Genomic DNA, 19426 nt, shown 5'->3' with positions numbered 1-19426 from the left:
CAAAAATTAGCAAATGATACCCTAAATATTAGAAAATAAAAGGGCATGAACTAGTGCCAATGTTAGGTTAATTAATAATGCACAAAAATTGTTATAGAATTTTATTTTCATTTTTTTTGAAATTTTTTATATATTTTATTAATTATATAAGATAAATATATTAATTATAATATAATATATTAACAATGATATATAAAAATAAAAAATTTCAGTCAGATTCGTCATTTTTTATAATAGTGAAAAAAGTATCAATCATACTATTAATAGTTAGATTTGATTTATAACTAAAATTAAAGTGTCACTTTAATTAAAACATTAATGAATTTAGTATATAGAAGTTTGTAGTACATAACTTGTTATTCTTAATTTTAATTAGTCCTTACCCGCTGCCATGTAAGGTATTTGCAGAAAATTAGAAAAAGCTCCCATTGTCATCTTGGTGTTTACCATTTTGGCTTTGAGACAAAAATAGAAATAAATGTTAGGGATACCAACTAAGAAACGGAAATAAATAAATAAAGTCAAACTGTGACAGAGTAATAGGAAATAATGAGTATAGCTTAAGTTTAGGTATGTTTCTCAATTTGTCTCCCTCCAAATACTCTTATTGGTATATATATATATATATATATAGAAAAAGGTAGTACTACCCATCCTTAGGCTAAGAGAAACCCAAATATATAATTAACAAAAAATCTACTTTTATACATATACATCTATATGTATAGGTAAATTAAAATTTTAGTTAATTTGAGTAAATAAGCAGGGTTTGGACTTGTAAATATGAGTAAAAAATTAGATAAATTAACAATATATTTTTTAATTTTTTTTAGAAATAGTTAAAAATTCTTTCCATATTACTTTACTTAGTTCATATCATATTTACTGAGTACCGTAAATTACTTAAAAACAAAATCACATCCTCTGTTAATTTTAGATGTTGTATATTTTTTTGTTGTTGTTTATCATTTTTATGACAATACAAAATTGATAAGAAAAATTTCCATTCTCTTAATTACAATATTCTCAATTTACTGTAATTGCTCTCATTGATTCTCTTAATTATAACATCCTAATAATTGTGATTGATTCTTAATAATTACAAATTTATGATCGTATTCACACATTTCAAACGTTAATAGTATCATCTGATTTGAATCTCACAAATATTTTGGTTGATATAACCTTTGTTTAGCATAACAAATAATATATATATATATATATATATTTTTTTTTTCCATTAAATCTTTGACTTGTCATCCACTTTAGGCTAAAAAAAAAAACAAAAGAGTAAGAAAAGAATGAAGTAGAGAGATTCAAGGGTCTCTGGATCTGTTTGAAACGGTAGTAAAGTGTTGGTTGGTATAAAATCAAAACTTAATTTATTTTTTCTATTTAATTATATATATACATCAGATAATGATTACTGATGACAAATTTAATACGTGGTATTTTTAATTTTTTACGTAAGAAATACGTGTTATTTTTATCACCCACTAAATTAAGAAAGAGCAAGAAAAACTGGGAATCCATATCCATTTACTTCAAATTTAAACCTTTTTTTTTACCATGTAAGTATATACATACACATGAAAATCAAAAAATAAAAATTAGGCCGTCTATATAAACCCAACATTCAAGAAAAACAAGAACAAGCCGAAAAGGCTCCATTAATGGCTACCCGGTCTGTATCAAACCTTCTTCTCCGCAGTAATCTCCGCTGCTTTGCCAGACCTCTTGCTTCTGCCGCTTCTTCTTCCTCCTCCTCATCTTTCGCCGCCATAACCATCGACGATAAACACGACTTTTCCCCTGCCTCCACCCTAACCAGAAACACCTGCTCCGCCACCACTACGCTCGATCTCACCGATCATGAAAAGCTTTTCGCCTCTGTACCCACCCCCAAGTTGCTGCGTGCCTCTGCTAATCTTCAACTGGCAGCTATGGAGTATATGGTTGATTTCGGGATGTGGGTTATGAACTCCAAGCTCATGGAGGTCAATCTTTTGCGTGAAATCGTGGTGAGGACGGTGAGACATACGTTCTACGAGCATTTTTGCGCCGGAGAAAATGTTGAGGAAGCTGTACGGTGCGTTTTGAAGATGAATGAGACTGCTGGATTGAGAGGGATGCTGGTTTATGGAGTGGAGCATACTGATGATAACTCGGCTTGTGATCAGAATCTGAATAGGTTTCTTCAGACTGTTGAATCTGCTGGATCACTTTCGCTATCTTCTGTAAGATTCAATTCAATTTCATTTTCATGATCGTTCTCTTCATTTATTATGTTAATCTTGATTGTTTCTCTTTCTGGGTTTTGATTCGTTGAAAGACCTTTGCCTGATCGTTCAGTTTAATTTCTCCTGTTTCTTGGGAAAGAAAATATGGTTAGTAGTAGAGAAACGGAGTTTGCATCTATGAAGATGATGACGTGGCATCTATGAAAATGTATATATATATATATATTTTTTTTTTATTTTTCAGGAGAGATTTACAGCTGTTAAATTAGAGTTTGACATGGCTTACTTTCACTTTTTTTAAATAATTTTGACGTAATCACTTATGTCTTGGTGGGTCCATCTAGGAAAAAGATAAAATATTGATTAAAGTTGATAGTATAATTGTTTTACTATATATATATATATATATTAATGTTTGATAAAAATAAGTAAATATTTTTATACTTTTCCTTTTTTTTTTTTTTTAATTTAGTAATCCTCTGAATATAAAGAGAAATAAGAGGAAGAACTGATGTTTATGAACTGGGCAAAATAGCAATGTAAAACTGTACTGTCCGAGTTGAACAGTCAGCTTGAAAATTAAAATATCATTTAAACTATTTTATCCTTAAAATATTCAACGCTTCTTCCATATCCAACGCATATAGCTTGTTTGTTTACAATAGGTAAGCTTTGTGATTGTAAAGATCACTGCAATATGCCCAATCAGTCTGCTCAGGCGGGTTAGTGATTTGCTTCGATGGCAATACAAAAATCCTTCTTTCAATCTGCAATGGAAGCTCAACACCTTCCCAATTTTCACAGATTCAAGTCCTCTGTATCATACTCTTAAAGAACCACAACCTCTGACCCACGAAGAAGAGATTGATCTTCAACTAGGCCACCAGAGACTGCTAAAAATCTTCGAGAAATGCCTCGAAGCCAATGTCCCTTTGTCCATTGATGCGGAGGACACCTGGTTGCAACCCGCCATTGATTACTTGACATACTCTTCAGCAATCCTGTACAGGAAATTCGACAATCCAATCGTGTATGCCACAATGCAGACCTACTTGAAAGATGCTAGAGAAAGACTCTTCTTAGCTGCAAAACACGCAGAGAAACTTGGCGTTCAAATGGGGTTCAAGCTAGTAAGAGGTGCATACATGTCTAGTGAAAGAAAATTAGCTTCTTCCTTAGGCTATGAATCTCCAATCCACAACAACATTCAAGAGACTCACGCATGCTTCAACGATTGTGCCTCGTTTATGCTGGAAAACATTGCTAACGGCTACGGTGGAGTTGTTCTTGCGACCCACAATGTTGAATCAGGTATGGAGGGCAAACACTTTTTCACCACAAATGTTTTGATGGATTCAAAGGAATGTCATAATTTTTTTTTTTTTTTTTATGATACAACAGGTCAGCTTGCAGCAGCAAAAGCTGAAGAATTGGGGATTGGGAAGGGGAACAAGAGGCTTGAATTTGCACAGCTATATGGAATGGCAGATGCACTTTCTTTTGGTTTAAGGAATGCAGGGTTTAAAGTGAGCAAATACATGCCATTTGGACCTGTGGAGTTGGCCATGCCATACCTTCTAAGGAGGGCTGAAGAGAACAGAGGATTACTCTCAACTTCAGCTCTTGATAGGGAACTTATGAGGTAAAAATAAATCTAAAAAATTTAAAAAATTCCACAGTAACAACTTCAACAATTATTCAGCTTCTGTTTTTTTTTTTTTAACCTGTATATAACAGGAAGGAGCTGAGGAGAAGACTAAAAGCAATAATCCTGTAGGGCAGAGCTGATGGTTTCACCTTCAAATTGTGCAAAAATAAAGGGGGATAAACAGGATAGCTCATTTTAACAGCAATGTATTTCACATTTCCTCCTTGTGCATTAAAAGGAATGAAATCCTCAAGTTTGAATTTTCATGTGAAGTAATCATTATTTTTAATTTTGAGAAAAAGTAATTAGCATTATTTAAGTAATCTTATTCCACAAACCATCCTTTGGTCTTCTGAATTCAAGCGCAAGATTAGAAAGAAAAAAAATATTATTGTTCCCGGCTAATTCTGCTCTTAATCGTCAAGCTATGAAGCTGTTGACTTTTCTCATTTTTTTTTTTGGAGAAAAAAAGAAAAACGAAAATCACCAAATAACCTATGGTGGAATCAATGGGATCAAACCCTGGCTTCCACCATATAAGATAACAAGCTGTAAATATTTGAGTTCATGATTTAAAAGAAAAGGTATAATCAATTGTCTATTTTTTTTTTTTAATTTTCAAAAACTTACTATAACATTTGAGTAAAGGGTAACTTAATGAGGAAGTCTGGGTACATCAATTTCGTGGAAGAGGATCTTTTCTAAAATGAAAGGATAACACCTAACTACAGAATGTTGTGGAAACTCTATCCTTAAATTAATTGAATTTACTAGTCAAAAGGGAGAGAAAGACAGCAAAAACAAGGATTGAATGACCAGAAAGAAAGACAAATTTATAAAAAGATTGATTCCTAAGATTAATACACACAGATTACGCATGGGAAGAACCTCACATATTCAAGAAATGGATAAAAAACTGGAAGTCTGGAAATATAAAAAATAATAATAAAATGCACTAAATTATATCATCAATATACAAACATGGAGAATTTTCTTTCCAACAAAATTGTGATTGGGGAATTTACTGTAAAAAATTTGAAAAGTGGTTTCTAGATCATATGAGCCAAGGCTAAACAATAAATTGATTTCCCAGCAGAACCAAGACTTCCTTGCTGACTCTAAAGATGAAGGTCAGGAGAAATAAAAAAAAAAAATACAGCATGAATTTTCTCCAGCCTGTCTCTTTATCTGCCAGTTTCTGCACTTCCATTTCCCAAAAAGCTTATGTAGAAATCACACATGCATTAATGATAACTAACGAGAGAATCATGTTTCAAATTTTCTAGCAACGGCTACTCTGGAATATATTAAAAATGGCATCAACCGATGCATATACGGCTGGACTGAAATAACCAGATTTCAATATCTATCAATTATTAACACCGTTGCTTAGTCCTCCCTCATGTGCCCCAATAAAAGAATAAAGAAGTGAAATCCAGTAGGTTACCGCAATAATGTTATCTATACCTATCCAAATCATTTAAATAATAGATGGATAGAATTGTATTCAGTCACCAGCACAGCATTGTCTGGTGGCTCGCTGACCTGGGGGCAGCTCTCCTCATGACTTTCATTCAGACAAACTTAAAGAAGATTGATTCCTGTATCATATCCTAATCTGAAGTAAAATCAATCTTGTCTTTACCGTTTATCATGGTTAAACAAATAAAACAGAAGATGACAACTCATAGCTACCCTCCAACCATTTTTAAGGGCTGGGAAATTCACAAGGCGCCTCTCTTGCTATTAATTCGAATAAGCAAAAGTTTTGAGAACCCACATGCATATATGAGATGGAACATACGGTGCAAGTTATAGTCCAATTATTTACGAGTCAATTTGAGGCATGCTTACCAAAAAATTGATGCAAATTCATCTCATAATATTTCATGTCTTGCATACATAATCCTTACGCATTCTCTATGTTCATAACCTTCAAAAAATCTACAATTTATATGACAAAATTATTTATAATTCAGAAATGTAACAAGATGAAGTAAAAAAGAGCATATGCAAATCAAATAGTCAATATCAACTAAGAAGCACAAATGTCATATAAACTCTTTATTATTTTTTTTACTATAGTATCAAACTTTGGTCATCTAAACAAATACATATATGATGAACAAGACCAAGATTCTCTTAGTGTCTCGTACAAAGCAAAATACTATGAGAAATGCAACTATTGAAGAACTTATAATGTTACCAGCTATATATGGTGAAAGTTGAAGTGGGTGTCAAAATCATTCCAACTGGAGTCCCGAAGAACTGAATAACCATAGATGAAACATGGTTAGACATAGGAATGTTGACTAGAATGTTATACCAATTAATTTTGGATGATGACTCTACAATAGAACAAATCAATCATCCAAATAAGTTTGAACTATCTCCAGATAGAAGTCCATCAATTATACATCTAAAATTTCAGTGGTGCTTGGTAAAGAATATTTATCTCAAGATAAAAGCTTCCAATCTTCATTCATTTTAATTGCATAGTTGCGCTTAGTGATAGTTGAGAATGCAAACAAACCAGGACGACTAGTTCTCTTCCTTATGATTCCTTGTTTACAATTTATCTATAAAACTGCAAGTGCAACCATGGTGTAGAGGATGCAAACAAACTTGATCGTGTGAAAAATCATAGTCCAGGTAAACATGAATTCTTTTGAGGAAGAATTTGATCCAACATATCAATGTTAAACCACAAAGAGACTCTATTTGGTCTTTTAGAGGAGAGATAAAAGGCAATTGACCGAGAAGGGGCTTGCTAGCTTCATGCTTATAGATGAGATGGCTTGGAAGTGATCTAGGATGGCGTGAGGAAAAGAAGGGGACAGTAAACCAAATTCTTTCCTAGATGTACATGAATAGTCCTCTTCATAAAGTATCTGTTGGAGGATTTAAGTTGGCGAATGATTTAGAGGAAGCGGTTAAAGGTTCTCATAAGAATCTCTTTTCTAATATAAAGCTTGGAGGTTGAATCCAGATGGTCCAGACCTTAATATGCTTAGTGGGGATGTCATAAGATTAGCAAGAGCAATGATTAAGGTTAAGATTTTTTGTTGTCTTGTCCAGTTGCAATAGAGAAAAGCTCCCTAAGTTCTAATTGTTTCTTTTTGGCCTTTCTATTAAAAAGTTACATGTTACTGAAGAGAAATATATTCAGACATGTTCCACAAGATAAGGTAGTCTGTGGTTAGCCTTTATTCTACATTCATAGTCCAATTAAAATTCTCAATAGCGCACCATGTTTCAATTATATTAAAATTCTGTGTTCTTTCTGTGCCTATGCAGTTGTTTATTACTAATAGGGGAAAGATTCTTATAGTCTTGAGTTTTCTCTTTCCTCTATATAAAGGAAAAACTAAAAGTTGTAAAATTCAATTATTCAATAGGGCATGAATCCATATGCAAATCAACTGTGCAAGCATATGATTCAAAAATTATACTCTCCCAGGTTCTATGTGGTACAGAATGATGTCTGAAGATAATTTTTTTTCCTATGTGGTTAGTAAAGATTCAGAAATTCAACTAACATAAATTGAAAATGGAATTAGAATACTGTTCTCACTTCAATATTGTCTCATTCTCTTGTAATCTTGTTCCTATTACATTAGAATTTATTTTTGGAACCAAATGTAGCCTAAACAGTTGCATCCACCCAAGTTAAAGGATGAAAACTGATATTACTCATATTTTAGTTTTACTTGATTATTGGAACAATTAAAAGAAATACATAATTCAATCTAACCTCATCAAATGAATGGAAATATATACTTCAAATTTCACCACACCAAATGACTGAATTTGTGATCATTTTCAATAACAAAGAATATATCTGGGTGCTAGTTCCAGCTACCATTGAGGTGAATATCACAAAAGACAATCCCACAAATAACAGAATATAGTTCTTGTAACTGAAAGATTACAAACAAAAATTAAAAGATCCAAAATTTAACAGATTAAAATTTTAGCTGAGAGTTTGATAGCCAAACGGTCCTAGTAAACCATCTTCTCCTGGGTTGCTCCTTCCCATCAAAGATGGCATCCAGGGAAACAGTTTCCCGAGCTCCTTACTAATTGTACTAGCCCTCACCGGCCTATCATTTATTCCAAATTTTGCTCTTTCAATAGATCCCATTATATCTTCCCTGGTCACGATTTCACCACCTACAGAAAGCAAGTGTAAAAATTTATGAAGGAAGCTGAAGCTCCTAAAACAGCACAGTTTCACTGGTCATGCAAATGCAATAATGCCTAAAGAAAATGAAGGACAAACAGCAGGCTATAAAAATAGTGATGAAAGAAAACTATTATAATATCAATCAACATATGGTAAAAGGAGATCAATTTTCACTATGTCATTAGGGTTAGCATCAGTAATGGATATTTGTGTAAGAATAGGGACAAAACCAGATATCAACTTGAATATTCAGTATATTTGGACTCACCTCTACGAGCAGCAAGTAAAGCAGCTTCGTTGATGATATTTGCAAGATCAGCACCAACGAAACCTGGGGTGAGAGAAGCAACTAGATCACAAATAAGATGTATGTCTTCCTCCAAAGGAACTTTCCGCAAATGTACCGCCAAAATCTTTCTTCTTCCCTCCTGATCTGGTTCACCTACAATAACCTTCCTTGAGAAACGACCAGGGCGGCACAGGGCAGGGTCCAGTGCTTCTGGACGATTAGTTGCTGCAATAACTATCACCTTCATGTCTGACTCAAAACCATCCATCTCAGTGAGCAACTGCACACAAAAATGATTTTTAAAAGACAGATCAAAACACAAAAAGATTACTAAGAGCAGATTGAATAAACTACAATGTACGTGGAAAATTTACAAACCCAAATGCCAGTCATCTTTTTATTTGACAAGAATTTACTTTCACAAGGTTTAGAAAGTATCTCAACCCTAGATGAAAAACCATATTGTAGTCCTGACATTTCAGAGGTAATTCATTCACATTGATAAAGACTCCAAATTATTGAATTAAAACTATTATACAGAATGCACACTCCTATTGCAAAAGATCACTCACTTTCATGCCAGTTTAATCAGAATGGTTTTTCTCTTTAATAAGATGGTTTCAGTCAAGATAAAATGTCGGCTTGCCTGGTTCAGCGTTTGATCACGTTCATCATTGAAACTTCTACCCCGCTTCCCTCCAACTGCATCAAGCTCATCAATGAATATAATAGATGGTGCATATTTCTTTGCTACATTAAAAAGATCTCTAATGCGTGCTGCTCCTCTTCCAACAAACAGTTCTACAAATTCGCTGGCAGAAACAGTGAAAAATGGCACTCCTGCTTCCCCAGCCACTGCTCGAGCCAGTAATGTTTTCCCGGTTCCAGGGGGACCCACCAACAACAAACCTCTAGGCAACTTTGCTCCCAGTCTTTGGTAGTTTATAGCTCCTTGTAGGCATGAAACTATCTATATGCAAGAACTGCATTAACCACTCTCTCATGAATATAATACATGAAAAAACAACAATGGGCATAACTCAGAAAATATTCAGTATGAAAATTAAAGATGAACTTTAATATACGTTCAGGAAAAAGGAAAAAGTAGATATTCAATTAGCAGAACAGTACTCACGTTAAATTGGGATACTCACTGTTTCCTCAAATCTTTATACTCAATCAACCACTATAAATGGGGCTCTATAGGACATTAAAGGTGAAGGCGGTAGTGATTTACTTGGTATACCCAAAGATTAAAAGGTTTAAACTTGTGAATTCAACCATTATAAAATTTTGATTGTTTCCTTCCAACCCTCCGTACGAAAACTCTCAATAAAAATGAATTTTTGCATCATATAGTACGGAACTAACTCCAAGAGTAATGGTTACATTTTAACCAATAAAACTATTGGTTGCTAGAGTTAATTTTACCTTAACTATTAAAAGACACTAACCAGTTTACCTTAACCATTAAAAAGAAATTTATGATGTTAATTGTACTTTAACAAGTAAAAGCATTGCTCATGTATTCTTTATTTTCACTTCCTTTTTCTTGGTCCTCAATTTCAATTGGAAGTTTCTTGAGGGATCTTATCAGATGTTTGACAACATCACTTCATTGCCCGGGTGCCAATAAGAAAAAAATGTAACTATCTATATAATCTGAGAAAAAATATTTCATACCTCAACAAGCTCTTGCTTGGCAGCATCCACACCCTCCACATCGTCAAAGCTAACCATCTGATTATTGGGTCGCCTCTTTCTTGCTGGGTTGTTAGCTGCGGAAAGTTGACGGTAAAGAAGCCACATCAAAGGAGTCAATGGAATCCACAGAGAGATTATAGTTATTAAAGTATTTCTCATGGAATGCAAAACAGATTGAGGAGCTGAGCTGTATGTGATTCCCTTCTCTCTCATCAAACTGAGAAGAAATTTCTCATCATGATCTATTTTTCTAGTGGAATACTGCCACTCAGGGACGGAATCTTTACTTCTTGACAATTTCTTCAATACATTAGCTTTTGGAGCTTGGTCAGTTTCTGAACCATCATCTCTTGCAACTGGAACTGTGTCAACTATCTCCTCTACAGAAGCGTTCATTTCTGGCGACTTTTCTTCCAAAGCATGTGCAGTTTTTATGTTCTTATCATTTAAATTATAATATATACGACGGGAACCCTCTTCAAGTAAAACATTTGTAACAGAGCCCGTTTGAAGGCTTGTTACGAAGTCGGAATATGGAACTATCCTCGAAGATGGCAAGGCCGTCAATTTCAAAAACAAATAACACAGCCCCAGTGCCACAGATATCGCAACTGACAAAATCACCCTTTTTATGTTCCTCCTCAAAAGCATCCCAATACCATCCAAAATTGACCTCGCAGAAGCTCTCTTGATTCTTCGAATTAATAACCGCAACCTTGGACGTAGCCTCACTGAGAATCTCTTCCTCAAATCATTACTTTCTCTCTCCCCCAAATGGGCCTGCTTGTCTCCACCATTTCTACTCATCAATTGCCTAACTTCATTGTTACAAGACAACCCACTTTGAGATTTACAACAAACATAAAATCCCAACAAAGAAACTCCAGTTTTCCCATTATTAAGCGATTTAAACTTAGTGCCACCAAATAAGCGATTCTGGATTTTACTAAAACAGACACTTTGACGTCTCTTCAAGGCTTCCGTTCTTCTATTGCCAGCAATAGAAATTTGTTGATTAACCAAAAGTCCATCATTGCACACGACAGCGAATGCAGCCATTTTTTTAACAACAGAATGTTTATCTTAAGAATCAACTTTGAAGAACACCAACTAGTCCCAAGAACTCATAACTGATAAACTGATGAAACTTCAAAGAGACAGTATACTTAATTCCGAGATAAAACCGTTAAAGACAAAAGCTTTTGTCGAAAAAGAAGGGTCTGTTACCTGTTAGCCGGAGTTATCAGCTTAAGAAAATGGAAACGAAATTAAGAAAGGGGTGGTTTAATTCTCAGTTGGGTCTGCAATTAGACATGAGAAGTCTGGTTCCCGGGGAAAAAAATTCAATGTAGGGTATCCATTGGATACCAGGAGCAAAGAACTGGATACATTTGGGTTCTAATTTATCGGATAAAATCTTCGCTCTTCGCACGTGTAGCCTTAAAAACTTGGGAACGCTTCATGCCTCAGCAATTACAGCCTTTGGATGAATCTTAACATATGTAATTAATTAATAAATCATATTTCATATATTGCTTTTATTTCCCTTAAATTTTTTTGATGAATTATTAAATTATTATTAATTTGTATGAAAAAAATATTAGGTTTGTATGAAAAAAATATTAGGTTAGTTAATGTAGTAATTAATAAATTAACATTTTCTAGCTTTTTAATAATAATAATCAATGAATTTTTTACAATAATATTTAGAGTGAGATTTTTAGTGAATGATATGTTTGATATTTAAAAAAATTTAAAGAAAAAATGTAACGGCCCCGGAAATATTAAAATGAAATGAGTATTTAAATATATCAAATGCGGAAGCGAGATCAAAATTTCAGTTAACATCCCTTACACGAAAAACCAGAAACGTACTTAAAATATAAAAGATTAAACTAACTAAGAGAGAAACTCGAAAATAAAACTATGAGTATGACTACAGAGTCTCTAGGTATCCCCTTCGTCGTCCTCCTGCGGAACGGGCTCGGGAACCATGTCTTCCTGATCTGAAATGGTTAAATAAGGAGTGAGCTACACTAGCCCAGTAAGAACATCACGATATCTCACCGTCACGGAGGTAAAGGTGGGTAGAAAAACACAAAAAGACCAATGGAGCATAATTTACAATAAACTCGTTTATTAACATGAAAACCTTTACCATCCACTTACCTTGGTGGAATTTATGAAAACAATATGAGAAAAACAATAACATCATCATAATCATTGAATAATCTAAACTGTAAAATATAACACTTATCACGCCTCTTGTAATTCAATCATTGTACAACATATCTTTTTCTCATTTACCAGCCTACTAGTATCCGTGGGGGTCCATAGGGGTTCCGCTACCCGTTAACCTTTAACATTCATAATGAGTTTCCAGGACCGTCCCCATACCCCGTCCGGTATGGGCGCCAAAACCATAAACCTCAATACCCCGTCCGGTATGAGGGTGAAACGGGCCGTCCCCATACCCCGTCCGGTATGGGCGCCAAAACCATAAACCTCAATACCCCGTCCGGTATGAGGGTGAAACGGGCCGTCCCCATACCCCGTCCGGTATGGGCGCCAAAACCATAAGATCTCCATACCCCGTCCGGCATGTGAGACCACAATCCCGGTAGGGTTCCCTACGGACCCGGTCCGTCCACCATCTCCCAGGATATCTAGTCAGGCTGACCCCATCATACAATTATCAGTCTATACAATGTTTCATTTCCCTTTTTTCCTCAATAAGCATCATCAATTCATATTTAAGCAAGCAAATCGTAATTCATGCCGAACAGACAACATACAGTATCAGTTCTTCAGTCATTCAACCCATAATTAATAAAACAGTAATATATGCATTCGAAACTATAAAATGAACACATCAAACCCCATAATGCATTTAAAGCTGTAAAACAGGCCAAATAACAGTAAATCATCAATCACACTAGACTCGGGCTCCATTAGCAACCTTAAGCAATTTCACACATGCGTTAATTCAAGAAATACCGTTTTATCATTTTGAACTTTAATACCGTGATAGGAAATAGGGTGAGGGGTCCTTACTTGTTTTCGAGATCCGAATACGATTCAAAGTGCGCCTGCAGGCTGTCCCTAATTTTCCCTGAATTTTTCCCGGGGAACTGAAACACACTAACAGTACCTGCACGTGTTCCAAAAAAAATTCCAGATTAGGCCCAGGGCCTCTTTCGGCCCAAATCGCAACTCCGGCACGGCGGCTCCGCCGTGCTCCGGCGACGGCGAGTCGCCTCGGGTTGACTGTTTTCGGCCGTTTTTGGCCGAATTCGGCCACACTCGCATTGGTCCTTGTCAGAAAACAACCCTAGGGCCCTCGGGGGGCCAAAAAATCACGGAAAAGCGGAGCTTACCGGCGGCGGCGCTCTCGGGTACGGCGACCCTCCGGCGAGGTTCGTGTTTTGGTGATTTGGCTTCGGTCAACCTGTAGAGAAAAGAATGGTGATCACGGTGATATAAAAATTGCATCGAACGGAGGCCGGGAAGGGCCTCGTCGGAGGCAAAAACCGAGAGGGGGCGCGGCGGCGCCGCTGGGCTTCGGCCGCGTATTCCGGCCGTTTGGCCGGGATTTCGGCTTCGATTTGGCCATAGGAGGAATCAGTGGGGAAAAACGAGTCGGGGGTATGAAATTTACCTCGATCGGCGGTCGGAAATTTCCCCGGTGCGGCGGCGAGTGGCGGCGGGTGGCGGCGGTCGGCCTCTGGTTCGTCTTCTCCGGCGAGCGGCTGGCGGCTAGGGTTTTTGGTCTGGTGTGGAGGTTCTATTTATAACCCCTTGCCTTTTGATCACAGCCGTTCATTTTGTTTTAATCTGGGCCGTTCGTTTTTGATTGAATCTGGGCCGTCCGTGCGTTTGAATCTGGGCCGTCCGATCGCGTGATTGATCTGGGTCGTCGGATCGCACCCCCGCGGATCGCCAACGTGGCTCCTTTCGGAGTGACGCGATCTTGCCACGTGGCAGGCCCTGGTTGGCCGGGACTGCTGACGTGGCTGCTGACGCGGCTGCTGACGTGGCTGCTGACGTGGCCCCCCCCCCCCCCCCCCCCTTTTTTTTTTTTTTTTTTTTTTTTTTTTTTTTCCCTCCTTTCCGGGTGCTACAAAAAAGACCCTTTAAGATTTTTTTAAGCGTCAATAGAAACACCCTATAAATATTATCACACACTTCTATTTAGATCTCAAGCTTTCTTTTTTTTTTTTTTGGAAAAATCTAAACTATTCTTTAGAAAACTTTTTGTCATATTTAGCTAATAAAAACAAGTTCATTCTCTAGGCACCGAAATATTTTGTGCTTTATCTTATTTATAATATTAAAGTTTGTTAAAATAAATATATTATATCTTCTAATAAATTTTTATATAATAAATAATTATAAATTTTAAGTAAGTAAATATTTTACAAAATAAATACTTCTCGTTATTTTTTAAAATGTGTAACGACCACTATATAATTTTAATTGTTATTATCTAAAATGTTGATTAGTATTTTATAATACCAAATTTCATGTTATTTTTTGTGATTGTTTAATTGTCAGTAGTAACTATTTTATTATTATTAGTTAAATATATAATTATTATTATTGTCATTTTATTTATTTTTAATATCTGTTATTGAAAATCAACTGTAATTCTAATGCAATTAACAATTTTTATTTAGTCAAAGATCATTAACGATGATCGGTTTTAAAAAATAATTATTTTATTTTTAATAACAACTGTATATTCTGTATTGTAGTTATTAATTGTCATTGTTAACTATTATATATTAAAAAACTAAAAATTAAACACTACCGACCATTTAATATATATAAAAATAATCATTATGAAAGAAAATAATGAATAAAAAAAATAAGAAGTTAATAGATTAAAGAAAATGAAAATTAATTAATGCAAGTGTTATCAAGTTTTACTTTTTTAAGTATCAAATTTTATTAATTTTCAACTTTGCCTTATGATATATTTTTGGTTTCAACACGTAGATGACCCTGTACTATTTTGGTATTTTCATATATGCTTGTGTATTATTTTTGTTTATTTTAAATTATATAATTTTAATAAATATCTAAATAAGTTTTTTGTCTTTTAATAATCATTAAATTTACATTAAAATTATACCATATAGTGTATGACGCGAAATAACATTCTTTTTTCGATGTGAATACATGTCAAAGGCAAAGTAACAATCTTTTAACAAGTATTTAATGTTTATTTGATAAAAATAGTTGTTTAAATATTTTTCGAAAATATAAAATAAAAATCATCAAAAAGGTATTAAAAAATATATGATCTTTAGGGATTCACATGATTAGTAATTTTTAGAATATATATGAAATAAAATAAAAATATGTTCACTCGATGAATGTTTGATTGCTATTAGAGATTGTTGGTTGTTGTTATATCGTCACTATTGATTTTTTTTCTATTATTAGTGGTTCTCCTATTATTATTTTTGGTATTTTCTTTTTATTGATTGGCATTGGTGGACCTCTTATTGCCATGGATGAGTGTTTTGTTGTTTAGTAGATGTTTTGTTGCAATAGGCTTGTAGTAAAAAAAAAAAATTTAAAAAGAAAATTTGCTGAAGTTATGAATAAATTCTTATAAATACATGGTGATCTCATGAAAATTGAGTTATAATTACTTGAAATAAAGAAGCATCATCAAACCCTCCAAATCTAAACAATCTTTAAGAGTTTAGTCCAACCTAGATTTGTTTAGAGTCAATTGTTATATGGTTGAATGAGAATCGAAAAAGTGGTGTACTTGATATCGTTAAAAATAATTTTTTATTACTTTATACGATTTTCTGCAAAATCTATATCTGTAAAAAAAAAAATTTAAGATGTTACTTTTTCTAGACCTTAAGAATCTCATTTGAGTTGCAAGATTATTATAATTAGTTTATATAAGAAAGAGCGAGCACTTAATGGTAGGGAGAACTATCTTGGAAGCTAGACTATTGGAGTCTAACGCCAACTAATTGTGTTATTTATAATTTAAATAGTGTAATATGTTATTTATGAGATTTTTTTTTGTATTGCAGTTAGATAAATGGTTCAGTACAATTGTATACTTCAATGAAAAAATACAACAATATTGAATAGGAGTGATTAATTATCTGAAATTGTATTAGATTAGTTTAATTTATATTTAAACTAAATTATGATCGATATTCAAATTGAAGACTAAACAAAAATAAATTGTATTATTTAAAATATTTAAAATTTTAAAATGAATTTAAATATTCATAAAAATAAGATTAACAATAAATAAAGTCAATAGATATTATTAAATTCAATTTTATTAAGTTAATATATCAAATCTTCTAAATTTGCAACTGTATCAAATTGAAGTTAATCAAAATTAAGTAATTTTTTATCCAATTGCAAGAAATTGGAAAGTACCGCCACAAAATAGCAGTTGAATAGATCATTGGACATTAATGGAGGAGATGAGAAACTCATAAGTAGAACAGGCTGTAACACCTCGTTTTTTTTCTTTTTCGGCGGCATTGTCTCAAATAGATTATTATACATAATACTTTTATCTCATTTTAAATCAATTGCACACATAAAAGAAAGTATTGCAACTAATAACTTAATTCTCAACTGTAAACACATCAATATAATAGCTTACGAATTACATAAACTCTTATTTTTTTTTACATATGGTTTACACTCCTACCAAACACGTAACTATCATGTTCTACCAGTAGTAAACCATGCTCCATCTCCTCTATATGTTAGATTCGGAAACCTGCAACTCCGATCCCGTCTCCAGTCCTACTTCATCTGTAAGTAATAGAGAATAAGTACATATAACTCAGTATAGTAAATTTAAATTTCAAATATAGTATGGAAACCCAATCACAAACCTATTCTTCTATGTTTCCTTTCTCGTTACCTTAGTCATGCTTTCTTCCTACCCCCAACCCCAATATTACTCATCTACTTCTATTGTACTACCACGTCTAGGTGTGGTCACCCCTTGATACCCTCCCCTTGGCCCTGACCTGATCACTCACCCACACTGTAACCCTCATTCGTCACTAGTATCGGCGACCACTCTTTACTTTTCCACCGCTCTACCCTTAACTGGCCACCCATACACACAACATTACGGTTTTTTTCGTCACCAACATCAACGACTCCATTCGACACCAATTTAACAACTCGTAGGCATCACTACTATCGGTGATCAACTTACCATTTCTAAGTGACGACAACCAGTATCAGCATCCCTCCCCCCCTAACCAACGCTACTGACACTATACCCCGTCCCTAATCCATATGCCTAACATACACGCATACTTAACCCACACGCCTATCATTCCAACTTCAGTTATTACCAAACAATCAACCTTACCATGCAGTGCTCTAATCTGCAAGCATATTTAAATAGTTGACACCAATACACACCCATACAAACACACATACACACCAAATGCACCTACACAAACACATATCCACACTAAATACTCACACACGCAACTCCTATATGCACACGCTCACTGCTCCCTAACTCACCTCACCCTGCATTTCACCTATCATTGTCACTCATCCCAACTGTTCCACTCTCTGTCCGTCTCTGTTCTTCTCTTTGTGTCCCTCGGATCCCTGCACCCTTTTCTCTATCATCATCAACCTCGCACAACATACCGCCCCTCCTCCCACAGATTCTCTTACACTTATTCACCCACCGTACCCAATCCCCTGACTATAATCGACACCTTATCTTTCCTCTCTCATTTCTCATTTCCTCAACTTCTTTTTCTCTCATTCCTCTCACTGTAACCGAAACCTTGCCTTCCCTCTCTCATTGCTCATTTTTTCTACTTCCTGTTCTAGTTCATTACTCTGTCCCGACGACACCTCTCCGTAGCTATTGGTCTCTTCTCCCGCGATTTCCTCCATCTCTCTTCACTCACAACATCAACCAACTGTTCCACCACTCACGATCTCCCTCCGCTTTCTGATTTCATCAATCACTACTTCATAATTTCCATTTCCTTTACTATTTATATCTTCCTTTAATATTTACAGAAATATATTCATATTTCATCATCCTATATTCAATATTTAATTCACCATATCTCCGGTCTCCATTTTTTTGCACTTCCTAACTCGTATCGTCGTCTTCCTCCTTTTCCCCCTCGCTCTTCTCGTTCCTTCCCTCTCCGACTTCCTTCTCTCTCGAATCTTCGATCACCAACTTCCTTTTTCCCTTTCCTGTTTTTCCTTTTTCTTTCCTCAGTTTTTATTTCCTTTTTTTTCTTCTTTTCCTTCCCTTTTTATACTCTACCTACCAGGCATCCTGCCCGTCTATCCCCTCTCCCCATCTGCACGCATCCTAGCCGTCCATTTCTTTTTCCCTAATCTAATCTACACTATCCATTTCACTATTCCCTCTCTCCTTTATTTTATTCATTTATTTGTTTCTTTATATATATATATACATATATCTTTCTTTTTCTCAGTTATTACACAGGCACATGTCAATCATAGTGGCATGTGAAGGAGAGTGGGTAAATGGAGAGAGAAAATAGGAAAAAGAAGATGAGAATGAGAGAGAACTTCAGGGTAAAACACATAAAATAGAGGTAAGAGAGAAAATGCATATCACATGTTAGGCACGGTGGTCGGTGGAAGCAGAGGAGATGCATGCTAGAGTTACTAGTCACGATTCCATTTCAATATGTGGTCATGCTTCACAGTTTTTACAGGTGTACGAGGAAGAAATGATAAAATTAAGGAATTTTAGGGTTTAATACTTTAAATTTATGAAATTTTATTTTATTTACTTTATATAAACAAAATTGATTTTTTTTTTTGTTTAGACAAGATCAGAATGGACTTTAAATCCTTGGTCTATTATTTCATAGGTTGAGGATCAACCATAAAAGGACCAATTTAGTCCATTCCAATATTTCGATCTAAATCAATATATATGAGGTGGGCGATCAATTTCGTCTATTGTTTGGTTAAAATAATATAAAATTAATAAAAAAATATGAATAACAAATGACAGATATATAACAGTAGAAACGATAACAAATACTGGTAGCAAGTAGACAAAGTCGATAACGGTAATCAAGCAAAGTGAACGAAAAAGGGAGATAATATAATTTTTAAATTTAGTTAAAGATAATATTAGAAAGAGAATGGAAAGAAAAATACATATTTTTAATTTTTTATGCTCAATTTGTCGTAAATAAATTTTATTTTTGACTTCCATTAAAATTATATTTATTTTTTCCCATTTAGTTGTAGAATACTTTACTTTATAAACGTAAAACCACAATCATAGTAGTTTGGTATTGAAAGTATTAAATATAAAACCA

At 34.5% G+C, this 19426-nt stretch overlaps 2 protein-coding genes across 2 annotated transcripts; one reads left to right on the top strand and one right to left on the bottom strand.

Annotated features, from left to right (window-relative positions):
* Window positions 1-1609: 1609 nt before the first annotated feature.
* Window positions 1610-4154, top strand: LOC110818760 (proline dehydrogenase 2, mitochondrial-like). The gene is made up of 4 exons (XM_022047742.2): window positions 1610-2237; window positions 2906-3551; window positions 3642-3882; window positions 3978-4154. Exons 1-4 carry the CDS (start codon window positions 1674-1676, stop codon window positions 4015-4017), a joined length of 1491 nt encoding a protein of 496 aa, XP_021903434.1. The 5' UTR covers window positions 1610-1673; the 3' UTR covers window positions 4018-4154.
* A 3535-nt stretch (window positions 4155-7689) lies between these two features.
* On the bottom strand, window positions 7690-11479 carry LOC110818752 (cell division protein ftsH). The gene is made up of 4 exons (XM_022047730.2): window positions 10047-11479; window positions 9010-9333; window positions 8343-8643; window positions 7690-8061 (listed from the first exon to the last, which is right to left on the bottom strand). Exons 1-4 carry the CDS (start codon window positions 11124-11126, stop codon window positions 7862-7864), a joined length of 1905 nt encoding a protein of 634 aa, XP_021903422.1. The 5' UTR covers window positions 11127-11479; the 3' UTR covers window positions 7690-7861.
* Between the last annotated feature and the right edge of the window lie 7947 nt (window positions 11480-19426).

Source organism: Carica papaya, chromosome 1 (genome assembly GCF_054855325.1).
Source record: "Carica papaya isolate Zhongbai chromosome 1, ASM5485532v1, whole genome shotgun sequence".
Taxonomy (NCBI): Eukaryota; Viridiplantae; Streptophyta; class Magnoliopsida; order Brassicales; family Caricaceae; genus Carica; species Carica papaya.
The sequence above is the reverse complement of the archived record's forward strand: the minus strand, read 5'-3'. Positions and strand labels throughout refer to the sequence as shown.

Bases quoted from the DNA above. Each gene is read 5' to 3' on its own strand.
- LOC110818760 (XM_022047742.2), top strand. From the start codon at position 1,674: ATGGCTACCCGGTCTGTATCAAACCTTCTTCTCCGCAGTAATCTCCGC. The intron at 2,238-2,905 runs GTAAGATTCAAT...TGTTTACAATAG, and splicing joins GATCACTTTCGCTATCTTCT to GTAAGCTTTGTGATTGTAAA. The intron at 3,883-3,977 runs GTAAAAATAAAT...TGTATATAACAG, and splicing joins CTTGATAGGGAACTTATGAG to GAAGGAGCTGAGGAGAAGAC.
- LOC110818752 (XM_022047730.2), bottom strand. From the start codon at position 11,126: ATGGCTGCATTCGCTGTCGTGTGCAATGATGGACTTTTGGTTAATCAA. The intron at 9,334-10,046 runs GTATGAAATATT...TCTTGCATATAG, and splicing joins CCAAGCAAGAGCTTGTTGAG to ATAGTTTCATGCCTACAAGG. The intron at 8,644-9,009 runs GCAAGCCGACAT...TTTTGTGTGCAG, and splicing joins GTGATCAAACGCTGAACCAG to TTGCTCACTGAGATGGATGG.